The sequence below is a fragment of the Mixophyes fleayi genome, chromosome 7 (assembly GCF_038048845.1).
Source record: "Mixophyes fleayi isolate aMixFle1 chromosome 7, aMixFle1.hap1, whole genome shotgun sequence".
NCBI lineage: Eukaryota > Metazoa > Chordata > Amphibia > Anura > Limnodynastidae > Mixophyes > Mixophyes fleayi.
The window spans coordinates 145,944,684-145,971,514 of NC_134408.1; the positions used below are offsets into that span (position 1 = coordinate 145,944,684).

The window sequence follows — 26,831 nt, forward strand, 5'->3', positions numbered from 1 at the left end:
CCTGCCCCCTGCTGTCAAATGACGCAATTTGAAAGTAGGTAAGTATGATCTATCTCTCTATCTTATATCTATTTCCTATCTATCTATCTATCTATCTATCTATCTATCTATCTAATATATATATTTCCTGTCTATCTATCTATCTATCTATCTGTCTATCTATCATATATCTATTTCCTATCTATCTATCTATCTATATATCTATCTATATATCTATCTATTTCCTATCTATCTATCTATCTATCATATATCTATTTCCTATCTATCTATCTATCATATATCTATTTCCTATCTATCTATCTATCTATCTATCTATCTATCTATCTATCTATCTATCTATCATATATCTATTTCCTATCTATCTATCTATCTATCTATCTATCTTACCAGCAAAGAGCGAAGGAGAAATATAATTGTAAGTAGGTGAAGAAGTAAGCAAGACAAAATGCATTGCATGATGTTCAGATTCTGATGAAATATTTAATTGGACTTTGTTTATTGATAAAAGATAGAGCCAATAAGGAAGCTGATAGCAGAACCCATTGTGGCTATGGAAGGAGAAAGGAAAGAAGCTTCATATTACAGAAATGTTTGGAGGCATTAACTGCACTCAGTAAAGGGATGTGTAGAATAGCAGGCGATTAATCACTTTATGTCTTTCATGTTTGAACTGTAAACCTGACAATCAATAGGAGAGTTCCCATTAGCAAGAAACCCCCTAGTGGTAAATGTGAAAACTACATCCTTTGGCTGATGCATTAATGGCATTGTCAAACATTAATAATTAAGTCATACACCGATCAATCACAACATTAAATCCACCTGCCTAATATTGAGTAGGTCCCTCTCGTGCCACCAAAACAGCTCTGACCCGTCAAAACATGCAATCTCTGAAGGTGTCCTGTGGTATCTGGCACCAAGACATTAGCAGCAAACCATTTGAGTCCTGTAAGTTGCGAGGTGAGGCCTCCATGGCTCAGACTTGTTTTTCGAGCACATCGCACAGATGTTCGATCGGATAAAGAAATTGAGAATTTGAACGCCAAGTCAACACTTTGAACTCTTTGTTATGTTACTCAATCCATTCATGAACAATTTTTGCAGTGTGGCAGGGCGCATTTTCCTGCTGAAAGAGGCCACTGCCATCAGGTAATACCGTTGCCATGAAGGGGTGTACTTGGTCTGTAGCAATGTTTAGGTAGCAGCAGAACTTTGCCTAGAGCCAGGTTTGTCTTCTTCCCATAGTACATCCTGGTGCCATCTCTTCCCCAGGTACACAACGCGTGCGCACCTGCCATCCACATGTAATATATGTAATATAAAACATGATTCATCAGACCAGGCCACCTTCTTCCATTGCTCGATAGTTCAATTCTGGCATTCACGTGCACATTGTAGGCACTTTCAGCGGTGGACAGAGGTCAGCATGTGCACTCTGGCCGATCTGCAGCAACGCAGCCCCATATGCAGCAAGCTGCGATGCACTGTGTATTCTGACACCTTTCTATCATAGCCAGCAATTTGTGTTACAGTAGCTGTTCTGTGGAATTGGACGTGGGTAGCCTTCGCTCCCCATACACTTCATTGAGCATTGGGCACCCATGACCCTGTCGCTGGGTCCCTGGTTGTCCTTCCTTGGACCACTTTTGGTAGGTACTAACCACTGCATACAGGGATCATCCCACAATACCCATTATAGGTGCTTTTTGCGGTGGACAGGGGTCAAAATGGGCATTCTTAAGTCCCATTTGCAGCAAGCTGAGATGCACTGTGTGTTCTGACACCTTTCTCTCATAGCCAGCATTACCTTTTTCAGCAATTTGTGCTACAGTTGCTCTTCCGTGGGATTGGACCATTCGCCTAGCCTTCAATGACCCTTGGGTGCCCATGACCCTCTCCCAATTTTTCCGGTTGGTCTTCCTTTGACCACTCTTGGTAGGTACTAACCACTGCATTCCAGAACACCACACAAGACCTGCCGTTGTGGAGATGCTCTGACCCCGTCATCTAGCCATCACTATTTGGCCCTTGTCAAACTCACTCAGATCTTTATGGTTGCACAATTTTTCTGCTTCCAAGACATCAACTTCAATAACTGACTGTTAATTTACTGCCTAATATATCCCACCCCATTGACAGGTGCCATTGTAACAAGATCATTAATGTTAGTCACTTCACTTGCCAGTGTGTTTAATGTTGTGGGTGATTGGTGTAGCAGCCTAGTTACCATAATCTGATGTTTTAAAAAATGCAAATTGTGTTATTTTATTATGCAGCAAATATGCAGTTTAGAGTTATCTTGCACCTGTTAAAGAGGATCGGGGGCATATAAGTGTTCAATAGGGGATGCAAATGAATGAACTTAATTTACCTGTAGGGTTCAATACATGAGCAAACTGAAGTGTTTGTTTTTTTTTTTTTTGCAGGTGGGATTCCCATGTGAGCTCTGCCCTGTGCTGATGAGGTTGGGACTGGTATCACATTATGGCAGGGGGACCCAATGCTGCGGGTCTCCCTGTTATAGTGTGACCAGCCTGGCATAGCCTAGTGCTGTGTGATGCCTTTGCAGGGGGACCTAGTCTGTATTGCGCTAGCAGGAGTTACTCATTTGGGGACATGCATTTTATTTATTTGTCTGCAATTTTGTAATGTTTTCCACCCTTTTCAGGCTGCAGTTTTGTGGTCTACTCTAAATCCAAGCTTTAAATGAGTCTTCTAATACACATTGAGATGCCATTTATTTAAAATAAAGTGCTTTGAATATTGCTTTGATAATTGACTGACACATCTCTGCCGCCATTTCTTTTAAATTATATATGCTTGCTGTTATATTAAATTACATATTCAAATACATGTTTTATAGACAGCATGGACTTCATGTTCATGGAATAGATTTACAGTAATTCTATACAGCATGACATGCAGGGATTCAAATCTCTACTATAGCTGGAGAGCCGCAAGTTGCCAAAGTGTGATGTACACGGCACAGGAAGTGCCTGTACATAGAGGCCAACTGTCCCGGTTGTAATTTTATGGTGTGTTTGCAAACACACCATAAAATTAGTTTGTTACTTGCAAATTTCATAATCTTTTCTTATCCTCTAGGCTTTATTATTTAAAAATCAGTGAAGTGCATTATAATGTAAATCAGTGAACAAAACATAATGGCAATTGTTATGTTTCAAGGTCGCTGAGACAATATTGTGCATAACAAGAGTAGATGCAGCAACTCGACAGCAAAGCATCCCTGGAAGTGACTTGGAAATGTTGGCAGCGAGGCACATGTTATTTCTGAGTCTGGTGGTGACGTTCTGCTTATTAGCTTTATGTTCAAGGCCATCTTTATCATTATGTATATGAAGGACTTGTTTATAAGGTCCAGGAAGCCAGAAGCTTCTCAGCCATGCCAGCCCTCTCATTAGCAGATAAAGCTGTTTAATAACTGCCGCCCATATATTGTATTACACACTGCCGCCTGTGACTGTGCCTCCACCCATTTCATCTATAAATCCCCCAGATATGGTGCAAATCCAGACCTAGGATGTGCACCAGAAAGTTGAATTTTTTACCTCCTTTATGCTATATTCCTCCCACTATGTTCTGTCAATGATTTTCGCCTCTTGTCATCATCACCTCACACTCCCACCTTGAGGATGTTGCCCACGTTGCTACCAGCATTTGGAACGCCCTGACCCAGTCAGTCAGACTCGTCCCAGACCCCGAATCTTTCAAACGCTCCTTTAAAACTCGCCTTCGCACACTTCCCTACTTGGCCCCATCCTGAGACAGCCCCCTCCTCACGCTCCACCTGCCCCTTTCACTCCATTTACTACCCTAATCCTCTTACTGTAAACTCTACCTCCTATCTCCCCATCCTCTGTGCAATGTTTCCTTTGTTCTAGATGAGTCTTATGTAGTTGCTTTCTCTATAGTCTCTAGTATTGATTTCTACTGCTTCTATTGTCCCTTATCTGTATTTTTTCTGTTTATTTTTTGTTGCTTGTGCAGCGCTGTGGATTCTGTGGCACCATACAATAAGATGATGATGATGATGCAGTAGTGGTCATAGTGTACGATCATGTAAAGGTGGCCTATACATGATAGTAGGCCGATGAGCTAGCATTGCAGCGGGAGACTCGGAGGAAGTAGGATAAAGTGTTCAGGATTCAGTGGCTCAGCATCAGAGAGGGTGATAGCAGACAGAGTAAGTGCACTGATGAGTGAGTGAAAGGGACTGGAAGTTCTTGTGATTACATAATGTTTGCTTTGCCATTTGAGACCTCTGTTTCTTCTCCTCCTTAAAACTCTATTCTGGCATCTGTGGCTGTGCAGATGCTGGAGTCTGGCAACAATGTTGCTGTCCGGGAGCAGCGCGAAGCAGTCACGATGTTTGAAGTCACATAATAGCAGGTTTTTCATTGGTCATTGGGTAAAAGTCTCAGCAGAAACGGATGGGTACTTATTATCCCTAGGGGGTTGGGAAAGGTGCCAAACTAACCCCAAATATTCCTTTATCATTAGCTTTCTGAGCTCACAAATCCTTGGTCTGTTATGTTTTCCTGTCTTGTTTAAGCAGTTCTTTCTTCATATACTTACAGTACATCTTGACCTTTAATGAGATTTTTATTAAGTTGTTTGTGAGCCCTGTGGACTTCTATTTATGCTGCTGACATACAGGACTACAGTGGTACTCTGCAGCTGTCTGTACAGAATAACAGATACAAAATACATACAGAGAACGAACAAATACTGAGAATATCATTAGGCATACAGGACAAGAGAAGGAGCACTGTGCAGCTGTTTGGTCAGTATCACCAAGGACACGTCTTTAAAGCAGATGCACTAAACCATCTTTTGGTGGTTATGTGCACCTAGGATTACTTTGGTGCCCCTAGATTTATGTCAAGGTGCATAGGTTGGCACCTCGGGTTGAGTGAGGGCATTATTTAATAATTATGGATTAAGCACACCAGATTACCTAGTTCTGCAGAATGGTACAAAAATGTGATTATTACTATTAAATAAAGGTGGTGATAGGGTCAATTTAGTTGGCGGATGAACTTTGATGTGACTTTTACCATTTTGCACAGAGCGCCTCTTGAGATTTTTCTCCCTCTTCACACACCTAGGCGCACTTCTAGCTTGCGGAGGTGTCTTTTAAGAGCTGAGTGTAGACGTGACCTTGCAGTGAGCTGGGCATCCAGGGGCAGTGCTGGGAAACCTGAGGCATTTTGCAGTGTGCATCCAGTGCTCTCACAGGTGCATGATTTCTCCTAAATGCTCAATTTCACATATCTGCATGAAATAAGCCATCTAGAAGTACTCCTGGGTGTTAGTGTGAGTGAGAAGTGGTTGTTTTTATAGCTTTCGTTTGGTTTGCCTATAGACTCCCTGAGATCCAATACGTATTCCAGACTTGGTTTGCTGTGCAGAAACAAATCCTGCCTAACTCCTATGTTCAGAAAGCACATAACACAACCTGTACTAGATAATTGTAGTTTATAGTACAGTAAGGAATCTGGCTGCTCTGCCTTCTGCTATCAAACTCCATATTTTTGGAACACCTTACCTGAGTTACTTAAACCTGCCACCTGTCTAAAATTCTAAAAACTTCTGTTACTCTGTTTGCTAGGTGATACTACAATATATTAGACTTTGGAAATCAGCTGTTACTCACTCCTGCACATTGCAGGGAACCTAAGCACTGAGCTTCTGTCACACAAGCACTTATTCGTTCTTCCAACAAAGAGTTAATGTGCCAGAGACTTAGTATTTACAATTTCTATTGTATGCAGGAAAATGTAAATACTAAAATAAAGGTGGAAGAATTTACTTATATATATACTTAATTTCCATATATATATGTAAAGGTTTGAGATAAGTTGTGATTATAGGGAAAGATATTTCCAATGTGCTCCATGCTTTCTGTGCAGTATTGATGGACACTACCTTTCTTTCTCACTCTAGCTCTAAATGTTACAAAAATATGTATTTTACCTGGAAGAAGTACATTGAGAGTCACCTCTATGTTTTGAGTATGCCCTGGATATATGCTATACAGTTGTGACTGAATTCCCTAAAAAACCATGTATTACTATTACAAACATGTTTATAGTATTGAATGGCAGAAGGTTTGAAAGGTCAGATAGATGGCATATTTACTCAGACAGGATATTCCAAAAATTGGGGGGGGGGGGGGCATAGGAAAAAGCAGAGTCCGGATTCCTTATTGAACTTTGGAACCATTAGTTAACTTCTGGAGGTAGATCTCAGGTGATGAGTGTTGTTAGCTGCAGGGGTAAGAAGTAACTGGATGGCTTGTAAAGTAAGTATCTGAAGGACAAACAGGCAAAGTGATTGCCATGTCTTTAGGGACGGCGAGTCTGGATCAGATAGCATTTCACAATGGTGTTTTGTATTTACACAGCAAAACAAAATGGCAAATCAAGCTTGCTAATGTGGGTTTGGGGGACTGTACCGTTTTTATTATTATTATAATCTTTAATTTGTAAGTGGCCACAAAGGGTCCACAGCACCATACATAGAGCTTGGCGAGACAGTACAGAGTGACAATACACGGCATACAAGGTAGTACAAAACAAAGTGCAGTAATTAAAGTGTAATAAGTATAGACAAAGAGCAATATATATAAACAAGTACCAATTTAGCAGAGAGAAGGACATAGGGCAAATAGGTAAAAGGGAATTCCAATGTACAGATAGGAAGGGAAGGAGAGAGGTGGAGTGAATAAAGGTATGCGCCTGTGCCAAATAGAGTGAGCAACACTAACAGGGCAGAGATGGAGAAGAGAAGGCACGGGAGAAGAGGAAAGATGGGGACAGGAGTCAAGTGATGAAATGGAGAGAAGGGACGGAGGGATAAGGACAAAGGAAAGCAAGAGGAGGAGGACATGAGGGAAGAGGGCCCTGCTCAAGGCAGCTTACAATCTAAAGGTGAGGGGGAGACTGACAGGAGACACAGAGTGGCAAGAGGAGGTGAGGAGCTGAGGGGAGAGGAGCAGGGGAGTAAGAAAGAGGGGCGAGGTATAGGACGGTTAGTTAGAGTGAGAGAGAAGAGGGATGGAGAAGGGTAGGGTTAGGTGGAGGAAAGGTAGGCTAACCTGAACAGGTGGGTTTTAAGGGAAGGTTTGAAGTCTGACAGGCTAGGTGATAGCCTGATAGAATGGGGGAGATCATTCCAGAAAAGGGGGGCAGCACGGGAGAAGTCTTGAATGCGGGAATGAGAGGTGTTGGGAAGATGCGAAGTAAGGCAACGTTCGTTGTATAACCGCAGTGGGCAAGATGGAGTATGAGTGGAGATGAGGTTGGAGAGATATGGAGCAGTGGAATTAGAGAGGGCTTTAAAGGTGAGGGTGAGGAGTTTGAAGAGGATTCTGAAGCAGAGGGGGAGCTAGTGAACGGCTTGACAGAGAGGGGAGGTAGATGAAGACCAGAGGGTTTTGGTGGCCTGCAAGGAGAAGAAGGGTCCGATCCGAGCTATGTTACAGAGATGAAAGCGGCAGGATTGGGCAAGGGATTGAATGTGAGGGGTGAAGGAGAGGGAGGACTCAAGAGTGACCCCCAGGCATCGAGCTTGGGGTGAAGAGGAGATGATGGTAGAACCAATAGTGATTTATTAAATGATTCCTACGCCAAAGAACGAAACTGTATACGATTCATGGTCGCACATAAATGACGCTTCCAACTGCCTACGATTTGAAGCCCGGAATGGGGGTGGGAAAGGGAGGACTAACGTAAGCAATGTACAGTAAGGGTGTGCCAATTGACAGCGCACACACATTCTGCCAATTCAACGTCTGCACATCTGTCAGGTACGTGTTTTTTAGCCGTATCATTTGCATCAGCTACAGGTCTGGTGTAAAATCAGAGTGATAGTGATGATGGAAGTGTATGCAGCCAGAACATGTGTTTGCACTTAAGAGCAACTGGAAAATGAATTTTATGCACAGTACATATTAAGAACATCAATAATTGTATTTTTGTTTATGTATTTTGATTAACGACTATATTATTAACAGATGACAATACATTCATGTTTTTTCTTTTCCTGTGTGTTCTGCTGGGACTTGATATTGCACATATGCATTGTACGTTTCCCAGAGTTAGTTCTGTCTGTCTGCATACGGCAAGTGTCTTATAGGAAAAGCGCACTTATACCCGTATTCAGCAGTAAACATTTCTTCAGATCTGCTTGCGTTGAATACGGGCATCTGGGCGTTCAAATTGTGTGCATTTGTTTTTAAACGTAATTTGCACTCAGATTGCGTTCCTTAATGAATCAGACCCCATGTCCATAATTAAACAGAAAAAGGTTACATTAGGAGTGAGCCAAGCTGTCAGTGTGAGATGATGTCAGGATAATCTACTTATTATATTTGTTTTCTCTTCTCAACCATGAAAATTGGACTGGATTTTTCCTCTTCCAATGACCTGGGTTGAATTGGCAGAAGCAGATCTCAATATAAGAACAACTGTAAAGGTTACACAAATCTCAGTAATGTGTTTATGTTTATATTATAAAACTAATGGTTGCTTGTTCCTCTTTATAGATATTGTGAAAATACCGAATAGTCTTATCGTTATGTCATTTTTCTTTTGCTGCAGTTTATATTAGCAGTGTGTTAATGTGAGTTTTCCATTTTTCTTCTATTGATATATATTAGAGAACCAGTGCAAAAGGCTATCCACATGAGATAGCTGGGGTCGCATGTACTTAAACTGGGGATGCAGAGTAAACTTTCATTTTGCATTTTAACTCCTTCGCCGATGAGCCTATTTTGACACTTTTTGGGTTGGTCACATTCCAACATCAATTTCAGAAGACTTTGAAATACAGAAAATACCATTCATTTTTGCTTTATACCTCCTGTCACTGCGAAAAAAATGTTTTTTTTTAGTTGACAGTGCATGTGTGTATTTTATTTTCTACGCACCACCAAAAAATACTTTGTGGTTCCTTCCTCTTGCAAAACAGCACAAGGCAGGCTTCTACACATAGTTCTTCATAATAAAATCTGCACTTGAAAATGATAATGCAAGTTTTATTTTATTTTTTGCTTGTTTGCACAGTCCTGAATAAAATGCATAAAATAAGAAGGAATAATATTGGAAGTCCAACAACGCACACTATTGTGAAAACTAGATAACCTACCGCATCAGATGAAGGTAGTCCTGAGATTATTTAAGCAAGGATGGGGAGATCTGGGTATTATAACCCCTCTTCTCTTGACTTTTTAGCGCTTTCTCTAGTGTCAGAAAATAACTATTAAGGTTGGGACCTTATTTGAAAGAGGGTACTTCCATCTTTCCAACAAGGTAGCCCCTGAGTCTGTAGGGGCCAGGATGGGGGAGACCTGTGTATTACAAGACCCCTCCCCCATCCTGGACTCTTATATAGTGTTTGGTGTTACTGTTTGGTGATAACATGTGATCACCAAGCAATAGCTACTAAAGGGCAATATAGTTTGAAAGAGGGGACTCCCTTCTTTCAAATAACGATGCCGCTGATTTTTTTGATGTCAGGATGGAGGAGATATGTGCCCTTCTACCCCATCCCTGGACTTAATTACTTCTGTAATGCAGGGTATTATTTTTATCACCAGATAATAACTATTAAGGGGCATCTCATTTGAAAGTGGGGATTCGCCTGTTTCAACCGAGGGTGTCCTTCAGTTTCTGGGTGCCTGGAAGGAATAGATGGAGCACATTTAGTGCCCTCGCCCCATTCTCTGGCTCCTCATTATTTTTCAGTGGGCAGTGTGTGAGGAGGCGGGGCTTAACCATGTCATTGCAGTGATGTCCTTAAGCCCCTCCAGCGTCACCCACCAACAGGAAATAGCTGGGGGGACTGGTAAGTATAATTTTAACTTCTTTGAACCGTCTGTGTGCTAAGAACGAGTCCCAATATTTGTTTGTAGTTGCCACTCCTTCTTTTCTTATGGATGGTAAGTGCTTTAAAAATGGGTAAGGGGGCTGAAATTGTTGAAAATAAGCATTTTAAGTAATATCTTTACAGTGAAAATATCTGGACTGTCGTGGAAAAGCTGGGACATTTGCAAGCATAATTATAGACTTTATCAATGTGTCTTACACCGCACTATGGCTGTCTTGAAATTAGAATTTCACTGTATATCACCAACAAAATGACTTGCGTAATTTTCTGCAGCATCTACTTTACAGTCCCTACTTTTTCTTTATCTCTACCTCTTGTAGGACACTATAGAAGCACATGATAAAACATTCAGTGAGTAGCTTGCAATGCATTGCAGAGTAGATGTGATATAGGTTCTTGTGTCTAGGTGACAAACACACAATGCCATTATTATCATCTCTAGCGGTAGGATGCAGGCACGTTTCACGTATCGTGTTCTCCTGCAAGTCTTTAATGTGGTGACATAGTGCACATACCCACATAGCTTGTCAGAATCTTTTCTGGTCCGTCTGTGGATTCTCCATTTTATGTTTTGTTCATTTGGTTGTTTAATCCCAGTGTGCCGGGTACACAGCTGTGTTAGTTGGAAGATACGTTTGAAGCAGATGCACTGACCACAATTATAGGGGCATCCACACTGGCAGACTTCAGCCTATCTGTGATCTCAATGCCCGTAGCCAGAAATAGCTTTCCAGAATTGGGGAGAATCTAACAGAACCACAGAGCAGGGACAAAGCCGATCCACCCAGTGGGTCTGGACTTAATAAGTGGTCAGGATATCAAAGTAGAGCTGTCACTTACATACAGTGCACAGACCAATATCCAGCTGCTTATATAGGATCTAGTAACATCATGATTCCACTGACTGCGTCTCACAAAACTTCCTGTAACCGAGGATTTGTGTTTTAATGGAAATGCAACTGTTTTTGAGTGATATTTAAGGAACATCATGAGAGCCATCTAAAAGTGGTTTATAATGTGATTTTAATTCTTTAAATCTTATCCATTGTGAACCGAGATGCAAGGAGTTGTCTAAGTTTATTTCATAAATCTTGTGTTTAATATGAGTAGACCAGATTTAATGTTACTTTTCTTTTAGCAAGATAATCAAAATTGTTTCTAAGTTCATTTTAATTTATAGTTAACCATAACCTTTACAAGCATATCGTTTGTTGCTATTTTGTTTGGATAACATATTGGGCAATAATGTTAGTTTGATTGATTAGCTGCCCAGTACAGTTTCTGTTGTTCTCTATTCACTATTCTTATCATCTGAGCTTTATGTAGTTCAGAGAAAACTTAAAATACAAATAAGTTATATTTTACCCAAGTTCAGTAAACATGTCACTATAGGGATTGTAGGGCTCTGAGATCCATCTACACTACTGCACCTGTGGAAATGCTGTATAAATGTTGGTCATTGCGACTTTGTATTATCACTAATTAACTCATAGTGTTGTCTATGGCCCAGGTAGCCTGAGACAGCTACATAAGTTGGGGCAGCACGGTTGGCTAAGTGGTTAGTACTTCTGCCTCACAGTGCTGGAGTTATGAGTTCAATTCCCAACCATGGCATTATCTGTGTGGAGTTTGTATGTTCTCCCCATGTTTGCGTGGGTTTCCTCCAGGTGCTCCGGTTTTCTCCCACACTCCAAAGACATACTAGTAGGATAATTGGCTGCTATCAAATTAACCATAGTCTGTGTGTCTCTGTCTGTCTGAGTGTGTGTGTGTGTTAGGAAATTTAGACTGTAAGCTCCAATGGGGCAGGGACTGATGTGAATGAGTTCTGTACAGCGCTGCGGAATTAGTGGTACTATATAAATAAATGGTGATGATAAGTTATTGGAGCAAGAGATACCACAAAGTGACCTGGCTTCTCTTGTAGAAACACATTGGAGGTAATTGACGAAGACAGCAGCAACTCTGCAGTGCAAATATGACTTCTGACCAGCCGAAAGCCTAAATTTCCGCCAGGGCACAAATGTTTCGGGTGCAAAATCTCTGCATATGTGAAGGGGCAGAAATGGGCAGAGGTGAGTAGTTAGATGGAGTGAAGGTTCTCCCACCGCAGTACGGAAGAGGTGACCACATCATGCAGAGCAGTGCAGAAACTATTTCAGTTTGGAGAACAAAGTTATTGTAATGAGCATTTTCAGGGGTGGAAATTTCCCTTCCATTAAGGACTTCAAAGGACTCAGAGCTGGCGAAGGTCAGGTCTTGTCCTTTACTTTTAATTAGACAAAACACTTCCCAAACACAGTGGACTGTATAGTAATAATAATAATTAAAAAGGCAAGATGCCCCCTGTCCCCCCCCCAAATCCTCCTAAACTAGCCCCAACACAAGACAGCCTGAGCTAGTTTCCACTATAACAGATATAGGGAAGAGTCACCCGAGGCTCCTTATCATATGGTTTTGGGGGGAAGTGCAATAAATGCTTCCCCACCAGAGGATACCAGCCCTGTGCTAGGAAGGGTTAGAGTATTTCTCAATCCCAAGTTAGACTTCTCAGTGGTCTCAAAGACCCTCTGCCATTTATACCAAAAGTGTGAAAAGAATAAACACAATTTAGAAAAAACAAAAAAACTTTCCTTGAATAAAGGTTTCCCCAAGACTCTCGTTCACTTTATTAAATAAAAAATAAAATCTTGACGACGGCTTCTACTCCAATTGGGAGGAAAATAGGAAAAACCCTGAAAACTTCCAAAACTATCCACCCGAACCATCCATGTGGACTACGATGGAACAAGAAAGGAGAAACGCTGTAACTTGATATGTCATCATTGATAACACAGGACAGAAAATATAGTGCGTTTTTTCTTAGTAGTGTCTGTAAAAATAAGTTGACCAACATTCAGAAACTACTTCTTTAGAGAAACGTTTGTCTTTTAGGATTTTCCATTTAATTTATGACTGAACATGAGCTCAGTTAATTAGCTCACAGCAAGCATGTCTTTTTATATCAATTAATCAGTCCTAAATACTGTATCATCTTTTCACGTTCATGAGAATCATCAATATCAGTGTAGTTGCTGTTAAATCCAGTACTTTATTATTAGTTTGAATTAAATATTTTGTGTATCTTAAGAGGGCGCAATAAGAAACTTGTTGCAGAATATTCTATGTGTCACATCCTAAAGGGTGGAAGTGACTCGGCTGTTTAGTGACCTCTGAGTAGATGTGCTCTTCCGGAGATAAGGAAGATATAGTGTGCACCTCTCAGGCCCCTGAGGGCCATCCGCTTGTATGTACCAGAGCTTGGCAGACTTGCCCAGCGCTGCAGGGGTTAGATTAGTCAGGACCCGCTGCCAAGTGTGTTTTCGTGTTATTTCTGTTTGCAGAGTGGGAGGATTACCTAATTCCATCAGTGCAAACGCTCTTTGCCGAGGATAGGATTAGATGTACAGTATGCCTGAATTCAATCCTACAAAGATCTGGAGGAAGAGAGGCAAAGGGTTATCCTACCTGTGCCAAGCTAACCCGCGGCCAGATGAAAACCTGCTTCCTATCTAGCATTTAACCCTTTATACGACAACAGATTGCATCATACAGTGTGTTCCCAAAACTTATGTTGCCTTTGTTTTTATAGTCTTTGATTTAGCAGTTGTATGTTTCCCAAATAATGATGCTAGTAGCTCTCTATGTAAGTAGCTGAACTACCGAGTGGACAATGACTTGCGTTGATCTAGGCGGTATGTTTCAGGAACTATTCCCTATGTTGGATGCTCCATATAGCTACAGTTTCAACTGATTCCATCGTATTATTAACTGTTGAACATATTAAACACACGTGTAAAATTATTCTGCAAGTGGTTAGGGCCTTTTTATTGAATACATATATGCACAGCGGAATGAACCAAATACATTCTACTTGTATCTATTTCTCGACATCTTTCTGATCACAATAATATCGTTTTTTGAACTGAGCCAATATTTTTGAGAATGCCGCTTATTTGATCATTTGAAACTAGTTAAATCACAGTGAACGTGCAAACATTGTCAAGGTGGGTGTGTCGCTATTCGTGCTGCCCCTCCTGTTGCTTATAAATAACTAGATGGCTACCCAGAAGCATCTGGTCATTGTACACACATCACAAAGCTAAACACATCATCTAGGTGCAGAATCAGAGCAGTCAGTTGCTGTTTATACGGCTTGTATGAAATCTTTAGCAGAATTATTTTGTTAAATGACAATGTTTAAGCCTCCTCTGACAGCACTGAGCATCAGTATTTATACAGCAAAGTATAACTGTTACCCAGGACCTGAATAAGGGTTCAGACTGCCCTAGACTAATACGCTCATAGCACCCCCTCTGTCTTCCACGCCAGGCTAATACTCCTTGTGTAAAAACAGACTCATCCTTAATTTAATATCCAGCTTCCTTCACAACTGCACCTGTTGCCATCCTTGTCTCTACTACTCATCCTCAAGCAAAGCCAAACTCAGACTATAGACATGCGTTTGTTTCTAATGTTTTACTTGCGTTTAGTTTTCATGCTTTCCCAATGCTATGATAATCATCACAGAAAAACACCATTGGGTACGTAGTGACTCTATCATGGTTTTCACTGACAGAACCATTTACATTTCTTATTCTAGCAAGCACTACAAAATGCCTGTAGACACCACCAATGGGTAAGAGTCTTTACTGGTCCTGTCGTGCCAGTTACAGGGGATTTGATCTGGTAGTGTGAACATATGGTTGGCCAATAATCTTTTTTGACGTACGTTGGAGATCATTGGCTAACCCAGTAAGTGTCTGCCTGTACGGCTGGAACTTTGCAGTGTGGCCTCTGAGTATAAATAACTCACAGGTCACAGATTAATTGTTGCAATAAAAGACCTAAGTTACTCCTGTTTTGTTTTTTTTTAATACTGATAATTTGTAACTTCTCTTTTTGTTCTCTTGACATATCACAAAATCTGACCAATCTAGCAGAAGTTTCTATTACAGACAAACAAACATATGAACCAGTAACCAATCCTCTTATCCCAGGGCACTTGTGATTCATCATTTAAATGTCTCAGATAGTGATACAGAACACACTATAGAACACAGTGCGCACATAGATCACTGTAGGGACCTTACGTATGAAGACAAGAATGTGTATAGATCCAGACTGCATAGGTGGTCAGGTGAATGAGAGGGATAAGAACATGTTCTATAGCACAGCTGTAAAGTACATGGTCAAAATATGGACCATAAGGGACGGTTACATGGCCTATGAGCTCCAGCGTTATCTAAATTAAATACATTTTTGCAGGGACAGACCCACCCATATGTGGTTCTACAGCACAGAGGTCCCCACCCCGATAAAAGACTTTGGAGTGCTCTGTCCTCATCTGCCCAGCCGCGGATCTCAGCAGGATAATTGGAAAACAGTACATGTCACTTGTCTCATAGCATGATTGCTCTGATTTGGCAGTAACGCCTGAAAACTCCCTCTGACATTAATATGAGATTCTGTTTGTTGGTTCTCAGCTGGCACCGTTCACTCTATTGTGTAACCTCCCCTGTTAATATTGCAAGTCACAATTATATTTATTAAAATACCAAACCATATTTATTTTAATAGCCTTAAAAGAACTGATGTAGAACCGCATAGCTAGCCACCAATTCAGAGGATGTCGCTAGATTCAGCATCGCTTATTATTTTCAATAACATTCTAATGCCATGTATTTTCAGTATTCTATACCTCTGGAGTTGGGCTAATGTAGCATGCCTTCTGTAATGTCTCAGTGTCCTGAAAATGCACTTTTACTTGCAACATTATAAGCAGGTGTTTCACTCCCTCTTGTGGAGAAGGTAGAAATGACACACTAGGGATATCTTCTGGAGTTGCTGTAAATATTTAGGGGGTATATTTACTAAACTGCGGGTTTGAAAAAGTGAAGATGTTGCCTACAGCAACCAATCCGATTCTAGTTATCATTTATTTAGTACATTCTACAGAATGACATCTAGAATCTGATTGGTTGCTATAGGCAACATATCTACTTTTTCGAACCCGCAGTTTAGTAAATCTAGCTCTTGGAGTTTTATTCATTTGCTCCCGAGAGACCTGGCTAACAATGTCGCCTGTCTTATTGATTTGTCCTATACAAGATATATTTTGAAAATGGTTTATGCTTTCATCATCTGAAGATGACATTAGCCGTTCCCTCCTATGGGGAGAGCATTGCAGGAGAGGGGTCTTTGGATCCTTCCCCGTCTGGCTTCGTCCTCCTCCCCATTGCAAATTTGCAAAGGCCATAAGAACCTTTAAGTGAATGCGATCACTTTACTATAGACTGTTCGCCAGGACAGGCTCCTATTTTATTTTTTTTTATAATTTTTTATTTTCAGTGGTCAATCAAGAAAATACAGACAGCAAAACGATAACACTGTGTAGCATACACAGTAAAATCACAACAGTTATTGGGGTGTATCGCATATTAGGAAACCTTTAGACAAAAATGACCGGTTTTTACATTTTTAAAGAGTAATATAAAATGGGTGTAGGAACAAAAGGGATTGTGTGAGGGGGGTAGGACCACAAAGATAAGCACTGTAAGTATTTAGAGGATAACTAGGGTGTGTTGAGCCTATAGCAGAGGGGGAGATATGTGTCGGGAAGAGTTAGGGTCATCGCACATGGGTCAGGTCGGAGGACACGGAGCGTTGACAGGCTCCTATTTTAATAAATAGTAATGATAAATTATTTCTTATTTTTTATAATATAATCAGAAATGATAATTGTGACGCAGATGTGATGGGTGATAAATAGACCCCTGTGTCTTGCTTGAATCTTTCATCCAGGGTTCCTGTGCTGTACTAGGTGGGAGAAAAGCGACCTAGTGGGCATACGTCAGTAGTTTTATTGTTCTTAGCATAACTAATTTACATGGAGACAACATACTCTGCATTCTTGCACAATAAATGAGCCAAATATATAATAATATATGAAAATACATTGAAACTAATGGGTGGGGATCACCCTGTGCTTACGCATTGTCTTGTAAAGAAATAACTCTAATTTGTGTCAGTAGATATAAATAGTAGGAAGTTACAAACTACAGACTAGTCTCAATTCTAAACTTAATAGCCACGTTCCAGCCCTGACTGCTGCTTCTGTAGGCTCTGCGCATCCCCTGGGCCCTGGCTGTGAGGATAAGGTTCTAGCTCCTGCAGCCTCACTTCACATCGAAAGCTGATTTCAATGTACTGTACTGTGTTAGCTTATTATACTATGTACTGTGGTAGAGCACATACTCTGATGTGTGTCACTCTGTAACACATTGGTGTCAATGTTATCTGGGGGAGACACAAACTGGATACTTCATCAAATGCTCTAATCATAATAATTTGAGGCCAGGTCCATGAAGAGCTGTAATGATAAGCGCTAGAACACCAGATAGTTTTTTCTGAAGAGAATTGAGTTGAGGACAGATGACAGGTTTATTTTAGGTGATTAAACTACTTAACGCTGCATTATGATTTAATTCAGCGCACTAATTAAGTTATCCACTTTAAAATGGCTGTGGGGGTGTGTGTGGACCAGTCAGAAGCCACATTCTGAGCGATTGCAGCCCCTGAGTGGTCCGACACCTCACACACCAGTAATATTTGCAAAGTTCTGGGTTATTGCATACTTGTCTACTTTTAGGCACTGAATTCCGGGGGACCCCGGACAGGGGGCGTAACTAAAGGGAGGGGGCGGGGCACGGTCATCCATTTTGCCCCCTATGTTTTGATGAGTTGGGCGGGGCCAAAATGACACGATTCACGCGAATCGCGTTATTTTGGCCAGGTATTTTCCGGGTGTGGGAGACTTGCCTGCTTTCCCGGGAATCCGGGAGACCGACCCAGATTTCGGGAGTCTCCCGGACATTCCGGGAGAGTTGGCAAGTATGGGTTATTGTATTATGTACACAGAAGTGTTTTATATTTTTTTCTTCTTGAGATGTTATAACAGAATTATAAAATGCAGACGGGAAGATGAAACTGGAAGCTGCCCTAAGAGGAGCAAAAAACTCTGATTATTCCTCTCCCCCCTCTGATATTTCCACTTTTACATCTCACAGCTTTGCTACTTATAACACACAACATTTTAGTAGCCAGTGAGAGTGTCTATCACTGGGAGAGAACAATACAGGAAGCCATAGTACAGTAGATTGTTTTATTCTAATACCCTGGGCTGCAGCACATCTACTAATAATAGACGATGGGAAGATTAGCAGCAGTTACTGTGTCATCCTGCCTCTGACTCTCAGCACACAGGGTGAGACCACTCCGTAAAACACAAACATTTACAATATGGAAAATGGCCTGATTCCAGACAGTTTATTGCTTTTTCAGTGTTGATCTGGGCTCTGTGTTCCTGGCTGTAACAAAGATTCTGAGATATTTACTACATATTCCTTTGTACAACATTTATAGTTAAATTGTTTCATTGTCTATGAAAAATAGTTTCAGAAATAATTTCTGTAACAAAACATCTTGTTGAGTAGAATCTTTTCTATACAATATTTATTTTACTCAACCTTAACAGAAACATATTAAATAACTTTATTAGTAAAAAATACAATAATATGGTACACACATTTCCTCCTACCAATGCTGTGTGAAGCTGTACAATGATCAGTAATGGAGATTATATGGTACTTTGAGAATCATTTACAAGGATAAAAGTTGATCCCATCACATTGAGCAAGGGCCACACTCCCAGCAGGCGATCATCCTTCCCCCTTACATGCTGATAATATCTCCAGGGTCATATTCACAGTCAAGAAACAGGTTATCAGGCATGATATAATACAGAGCAATAGAGAAACAGAATTCTGGCGGACCTGTGCAGTTCTATCACATCGACTTAGCACTAAACAGAACCTTTTCCCTTCTAGAGTATAAGTGCTAAGATTGGCGATATAGGGATATGGAGTTATACTTCTTAGGATTACAAGAAGATAGTGGTTTGCAGTGCGGTCTCCTTATACATGTATGATCACAGCTATCGTGTTATAACAGATGTTTCCGATGCACAAAGCATGACTACATTAACTGCCTCCCATGTGGCTTATAGAACCCTGTGGACTACAAATACTACAAAGTCCTGTCGTTCTGGATTGTACTATGTACTCTGATCAGCTGTGTAATATAATAAAAAAAACAACATGGTGGACGTTTATCTGTTGGTCGTCCATCATGAGTGTAATGACATTATAAGCATTTCCTGACATGGGAGTAGGTCATCTGTGAATGGAAGCCAAAGGTTACCTATCCCTGTCCTAACTTGTCCAGACATCCAAGTGGATAGCAATCTGCTGAGTGTTTTGCTGAGTGAAATATAAACTACTTACAGCTTGACGTGAGTTCTGCCTAAGCTCTGACAACCAATATATTTATTGCATATTAACAAGCCATTGTGCTGTTGCTCATTGAAAATATAATAATATAAAGGTTGGATGCTTTAATATGACAGTCTGTAGTTTGCACAACCTTTTGCTTGCGTGTTGTGTGGTTGAGGAGAATGATCTGGACAGATCAAGCACTTGTAGGACAAATAGGCTGAATTCAACTGGCGTATATGAAAATGATGCCCCATTATTTATTTGGAAATAATTAAATATTTTTTCCTGTATATATGTGTTGTCTTGGACATTATCGATATGTTGCTCTGCATTTTGATGACCCTCTTCAATGAATGAGTCCATCTATTTATTACACCGTGAAGAATGGTCCTTTTATCCTTCTGCACCAATCACTGCTAAGAAGTCACGTGACTGTCCAAGTCTCAGAGCTGACTCTTGTTTCTGTCTCACACTAGACTACCACTGGTTTAGAGGGCGGGTCTGTGTCGGTGTTCGTGGTCCGCTTGCAGGAGCCTGCAATGCCCGCAGTACAATTATTAATGAAAATTGACAGTTTTGGACCCCCCTCTGTTTAGAGTCTCACAAGCACATGCTGAGCTCTTTTTTCACAGTGCATTTATTGCAGTTTACAACGCAACACCAGTGGAAGCGACACAGACAGCTCTCCTCCACCACCACAGTCTCCTCCCGATACCCCCTGCCGCAACAGAGCAGGTCACACCCCCCCACGTCCAGAGCTGTGCTGTTACACACACGTCCCCGAGTCCCTGGGGAGCCTGTTTTTCGGTTGGCCTGGCAGAAGTCTGGGGAGTCGGCAGAGTAAATGAGATCTTGTTTGTCAGGGGGCTTGATGTTGTGACCAACAGGTATAATCGTCTTCCCGTCGTTTCCTCCCATGACCTTGAAGGCTCCATTGAATCGTTCAAGCAGCCGGTCCCCTACCTCCCTGAAGTGTGGCATTTTCTTCCAGCATGTACGCAAAGTGCAGGAGCCGGACAGCCCGTGACATTTGCACTCGGTCCTCATGTAGTTCTTCACCGCCTGCATGTAAAAAATTAAATGAGAAAGAAAAAAATTCAGACGGAATGTCCCGTATAATATTTATTTGTTACTTCTATATCTTAGAGGGAAGACTTCCTGTAGAACAGTAAAGTACTCTGGGCTCCATTTATTTCTTCCATTTCCATTTTACAGGTATCTGAAATGACCTAACCCCTTCTATGAAATAACTGACTTCAATCAGCCACAGTAGAAAGTTGATTTGCAACACTAACTGTATTTTCAGTCAAACAAGTTTAAACAATCCTAAACCTACAATTATATTGACATGAAAATGCTAAAACTGAAAAAGCGACAGCCTGGAGGGGGTCTAGGTCTACCGTGCCAAACACGTATCTAGACTTTCTTTAAAGGAAAACTTTCAAAATATTTTAAACAAAGATTTAAGATATATAGAAGAACAAATCTATATGAATAACTACTGAACATTGAAAATTGATTTCAGTAGTCTGATTAGTATTTTGCAGTTTGGCCACTTGGGGCACTGTTCCATGAGAGTATTTTGCTCATATTTCACATTTCCATGGAAGCAGTATAGCATCTCCCACACATTATTAAATTACAATATACAGAAAACAGTATAGAACTTATTAATGTGTGCTACTCAACATAGAATAATCACTTTTTAAATACAGACCCTAGGTTAGCCCAAACTCAACTGTGGCACACTTACTGTAGATTTCCTGAAACTGTGCTCATAATTGATTGTATTAATGGAAGCCCTTTTAGGTAATCTCTTCAGTGCAGAGGAAGGAAACCCTGATTCTACAAGTACAGGGTAGAGAGATTTATTTCCCAAGTATTCTTTCAAAATTGCATGTGTCCTTCAAAAATAGTAAACCACTTAAATGAAAGGCTTTCATGAGTTAAAAAAAAAAAGTTGCAAAATGGAGATTTTGGAACAGCAGTATTTTTGTGCAAACCACTCACTTTGGAAATAAACCAATCTGTCAGTTGTTAGACAGCAGCATGCTGAGTATTCCTAAAACAGCATTTCCTGAGAGGAGACAGATAACACTTCATATCGATAAACATCAGGTATTGCATAGCAGACATACACTGCATCCAGGAGGTCAGAGAAGCTGCAGGGGGTAATCAGGTGAGCAGCACCAGAGTGTTTCCTGAGATACCATTATGCTCAGGACCACCCCTGATTACAGGGGACAGATACAGGATTTTATGGCTTCTTATTAGCTACAAGTGATGTTGCCACATTTCAGCAGCTGAATGCAGCAAGCTCCTGAAGTCTGCGGCATACCACTGTACCTGGTAAAATCCTCCCCAAATGATGACATTTGTGCTTCACCTACTCAAAAAAGCTGTATATCTGAGAGTTTAGTGACTTTCATTTCTCAAGTCTTTAGTGTATGGCAATTACAAATGTAAACTGACAGAATAAAACTAGCTGAATAGAGAACAGACAGGAACAGGATGAGACAGAGGGAGTGAGAGATCGAGAGGAGAGAGCCAGAGGAGGAGGTGGAGAGATAGATTGGTGAGATAAAACTAGATGCTTCTCCCATGGAATGCATCTTCGTTCCCCCTGCAGGCAAAACCCGCCACCCCCAGGAATTCTGCATGGCCAACACGGCTGCCTGCCTCCCCGATCTATCGCTCATTAATTCATGATTCATGTAAGGCCTCTTCTGGCTCTTTAATTAAAATAGTTTTCTGTGATCATGGATAGGAAACCACAGGTCTTAGAACAAGCAGCCAAAATCCATTGCCCTTACTGATCCTGAGCGACAGGGCATAAGTTATAAGTGTGGGGAACGTCCTACCTCCACTTCTGTACCTATACTATTCCCATATATGACTTTAAAATATATGATTTCTGATTGATAACATCACGCAATGAAAATACTCAAATCTTAAAAGTGTATCACTGTATTTTTATAAAACTAGCTGGTTAATTGGAAATCAATATTTAAACAGTAACTTCATATTTATTAAGGGAATGATATCAACCATTTTTCTGTGAACAGATATTCCGGATGGCCAAAGATACTCACTTTGTGCTGATTTACAATCACTTGAATTTAGTCTCTTATTAATATAGTTGATGTTTTTTCTTTCACAACATAATAAAGTGCAAAGTTCAGTTATGTTTAATTGTATAAAATCTATTTAAATATATTAAATGATCATTTTCCTTTATCTGCTTAAAACTTCTTTTTTAATTTTAACTTTTTAGATTTTATGTAGCTTCACCTCCAAATAAAATTTGGTATACTTTGAATTGTTTTGTAATGCTTTATGCGCTTAAGAATATGATGAAAATCAAGTAAACATTGAACATTTTACTCTTTTTATAAATACAGGTATTGTCTACAATGCTTGGGCCAAAGAATATAGAAATATTGTGATGGCCGTGGGTACAAAACGACCAAGATGCCACCTAATTCATAGGATCATTATCAGGAATGGTGGAAAATGCTATTTTAAGATGAGTGCTAAAGACCTTTGGACAGCACTTACGGGACTGCAGAAAAATCAGGAAATAATCTGTCTGCTTGGCCTGAGAGTTGAACAGCTAGATATCAGCCAGTTTCTCAACCCATTGGTGTGGCCAAGTTGAAGGATGATCATGTCACTCAGCTTTCAGGGCAAGCAGCATAATCGGCCAATCTAAGGGTTTTCCGGATAAGGGTCTATTCTGGAATTTAAGCACCATGCCTAAAATATACTAAATTACATTTAAAGTTTACCTGTATCTTTATCCACCTTATACCTGTCCTCCCTCCTTAAGTAATTATTTAGCAGTGATCCTCAAAGTAACAGTAGCAGGAGGCACTTGGTAATCATATCTATCAATTCTTTTAGTTTGTGAATGGACCTTTCACTTCACCTTTTGGTCTTTGTCTAGTTTGACATGTAAGCAGCTTGCAACTGACCTGTGCAATATTGTTATTTCTCTTACATCATATGGTTGGACAGTGGACCCTTGTGGTATAGAGGCCCATATACATTCTGGGAGACTGTATGATGCCAAAGAGGTGCAGTACGGCTGCTGCTGCCTCCCCTGCTCTCCATTGACGGCCTCAGGAATGGAAATGCGTTCACTACCGCTGACCTGGTACTGCCACTGCCATCGGTGGACAATGTACCGCACAACACTGCAAACTGGAGATAACTCCTCTCTGGAGCCCTACAGTGGCCCAGTCTTGGGAGGGATCAGACTCTGAGTTTTCCTCTAAGGAGGAAGGCAAAATGACTGATGGTTTGGACCTTGGGCAAAGACTTCTTTAGGAGCAATGAGGGTAAATGGATCAAACCTACTAAAAGTGAAATGTGGAGGTGTAGCCCATAGCAACTAATCAGATTCGATCTATCATTCTCTAGAATGTACTAGACAAATGATAACTAGAATCTGATAGGTAAAACCTACTTTGAAACATTTACCCCATGATATAGATGACTTGGTGTGGACCATACAGCAGGCCCTTGTTATTAAGGATAGTGAGAAGCCTGTTACTCCAGACTTGTCTTTGCTCAAGAGGAAGAAGAACCAGTATTTCATTTCCTTCCACTCCTCAACTAAAAGGAGTGGGTCCAACCTGACAGGAAGATTTCATGCAGACTTCACTGTCCTTAGTGAGCGTACTGAAAAATGGGATGATCCTCCCAAAGTGGATGCCCCCATAGCATATTTGTTGAAGGCTACAACTATTCTGATTCCCAATGCAGTGTCTCTTGATGATAGCGTGAACTACTAGCTTCCATACCCTCAAAAAAACATTCTGCAAGATGGGCAATCTGCCCATCCGAGAGCACCTGTGGTGACAAACTGTTCACTTCTCTTCAGGGATCAGAGATTCACTCCTGATACCTGGGTAAACGGAATAGTAGATCGGAGTTACATCATAGATCTCCTGAAGTCCCCACCCAGACGGATTTTCACCACAGGTCTTCCTGGAGATAAATCAGAGAGGACATTCCTTCTTTAGTCTCTTCAGGGGTTGTCATTCCAGTCCCAGGAAAGCAGAATGGATTTGGATTCTAATCAAATCTCTTCTTGGTTCAAAAACCACATGGATTTTTTCGTCCCATTTTGAATTTGAAATTCCCAAACACCCATATTTCAATGAACATGTTCAAGATAGAGTCTCTGAGGTCTATCATAAATGACATAAAGCAGAGAGAATTCTTTGTTTCTATCAGCAATGCTTGCATGTCCCCATGGAAGGCCATCAATGCCTTCTCAGATTCACAGTCAGGTCTCATTATTATTAATTTTGTGCTCTACCTTTCAGCCTGGTGACAGCATCAAGAATATTCATAAAGATTATGGCAGTAATGGGCACTCTTCTGAGATCCAAGACAGTGATTATCATTCCTTACCTGGACAAACTGTTAAAGCAGGATCCTATGCTCCAGGACCAAGTGTGAGTGAAAGCCTAGACCTTAGAGTAACATGAGTGGATAATCATTTACCAAATATCCAATTGTTCAGGCATTGTTCAAACTTATTGTGGACAGATGGGATCATCCAGATGTCGACATGATGGAATCTCGGTTAAACTACGGGGTGGACTGTTTAAACTGCAGGACATGGGACGCCACATCATGCCATGGAAACTTCATCTAATTTATCTGTTCCATAAGTTCTAAAGAATGTAAAAAGAAAGGGTGTTTGCCTGATATCAGTGGCTCCAGATTGGTCAAGAAGGTTGTGGTGCATGGGCATTCTCAGATTGACAACAGGCCCATCATGGCACCTTCCGCTATTCCTCTATGACAGGACCTAAGTCAGGATCCGTTTCATCATCATGATTTAGCTCAGTTGGCTTTAACAGTGTGGCTTTTGAACCCTTAATCCTTAAACTTTGGGCTTCTTTGACATTGTGTTTAAAAATATGTTAAAAAGCTAGAAATTACCATAAGTTGTAGATGATATATATCTATAATGCAAAATGAAAGGATTTCCTACCACTTCTTTTCAGTTAGCTCTTTTACTTTTATCTTTCTGCAGGAGGATCTGGATCGAGACTAAGTGCTTTAATAGATCAGGTCTTGGTCCTGTCGGTTATCTTTAAGAAGAAGCTGGCTCTTTCACCGGAAGTACAGAACTTTTGCAGGGTTGTTGCATGTGTAGCTTTCATACATTTCTTCTATAGCTCCTTGGGACTTAAACTTCACAGCTTTACAACATCCTCCCCTTGAATCTTTGGAGTCAGTGGAATTGAAATTTCTTACATGGAAGACAACCTTTTTTTTGGCTATTTCTACAGCAAGAAGAGCTTTGAAGCTTGGGACTCTGTCTTGTAAACCCCTCCTTTCAGCCTAGGTTAGTGTCCACCTAAATCAGGCTATTGTCATTCCGACTTTAGGGCTTGGTCCATCTGCAGCAGAGAAAGGATCTCTTCTTTTGTTGCATGTTGTGAGGAAATATATTAATAGGATTCTAGAGTTTCAGAAAACTGATGATCCTTTGGTACTCTCTGGTGCCCGCAAAAGAGGTTGGCCAAGGTCTAAGCAGAAAATTGTTAGGTGGGTCACTTCAGTATTGGACAGACTTATATGGGAGTGGGGTAACCTTTTGCAGAAAATGTGAGGGCATATTCTACCAGATTCGTTAATGCCTCCTGGGCAGCAAGACACCGGGCTTTGGTTGAGCAGCTGTGTCTGGCGGTCACCTGGTCTTCTGTACATACGTTTTACAATATTTTTTATATCCACATATCCTAGTTTTGGCTGAGCGCATCCACCCGTAAAGGCAGCTCTGGACTGTCCCCATGGCTCCAGTGAACTTATATGAAATCCTTTTCTCTGAATCCAGTGGATGGTACTGGAAGTCCATCCTTTATGCTCTTTTAATTTCATTTGTTGCTATGGAAACATATGTTACGCTCTGTTGTTTTTCTCTCTCTCTCTCCTGTGGGGCTGTTAGTAAAGTAACTGATCCCGGCAGGCTAGGAGATATAGAGGGGGAGGAGTTCTGACTTAGTTTCAGATTTCTTAAGTGCCTAAAATATGCTTGAGTCTCTATACCCCAAGGGTCCAGTGCCCCCTAATGTATTCAGAAAAAAATTATGCAATGTTAGTAAAGCCACTATTTGAAATCATTTTTATCAAAGCTGTGTATAGCTGATCTGAATAACATGTATGAAATAACTGGAGCATTGTATACCATGGTTCATGGTGGTCCTTTAAGTATGGGAACCAGTTTACAAGTGAAATGTGTGCCACTGCATTCAACCCAATGGAAGAGAAGTGGTAAATATGTCTCTATGATAATGACTGCAATAAATTCCACTCCATCTATATACAACAGCCATCTACCGTGACAGGAGGCACAAGGTTTTAACCTAACCTTAAAGTAGGGGAGGGAAACTTTTGGATGCCCAAAATGAGGGTGCTAGTGACCAGCTACAAGCCCTTGACTCTCTTATTAAACTCTAACTGATTTGTCACTTTTAACCATGGGAAGAAGTGATATTTAATTAAAGTCGATAGTCTGCAATG

The 26,831-nt window shown here is 40.8% G+C and overlaps 2 protein-coding genes across 2 annotated transcripts in view; one reads left to right on the forward strand and one right to left on the reverse strand.

Annotated features, from left to right (window-relative positions):
- The window catches only part of LOC142098309 (sterol 26-hydroxylase, mitochondrial-like), a 293,770-nt gene that overhangs the window by 115,839 nt on the left and 151,100 nt on the right, over nucleotides 1-26,831 (forward strand). The gene's annotated exons all lie outside the window — the stretch shown is intronic.
- The window catches only part of WNT6 (Wnt family member 6), a 71,417-nt gene continuing 63,066 nt past the window's right edge, over nucleotides 18,481-26,831 (reverse strand). Inside the window, exon 4 of the mRNA XM_075181051.1 lies at nucleotides 18,481-20,348. Within this exon, the coding sequence (XP_075037152.1) occupies nucleotides 19,887-20,348 (462 nt within the window). The 3' untranslated portion in view covers nucleotides 18,481-19,886. The remainder of the gene's footprint in view (nucleotides 20,349-26,831) is intronic.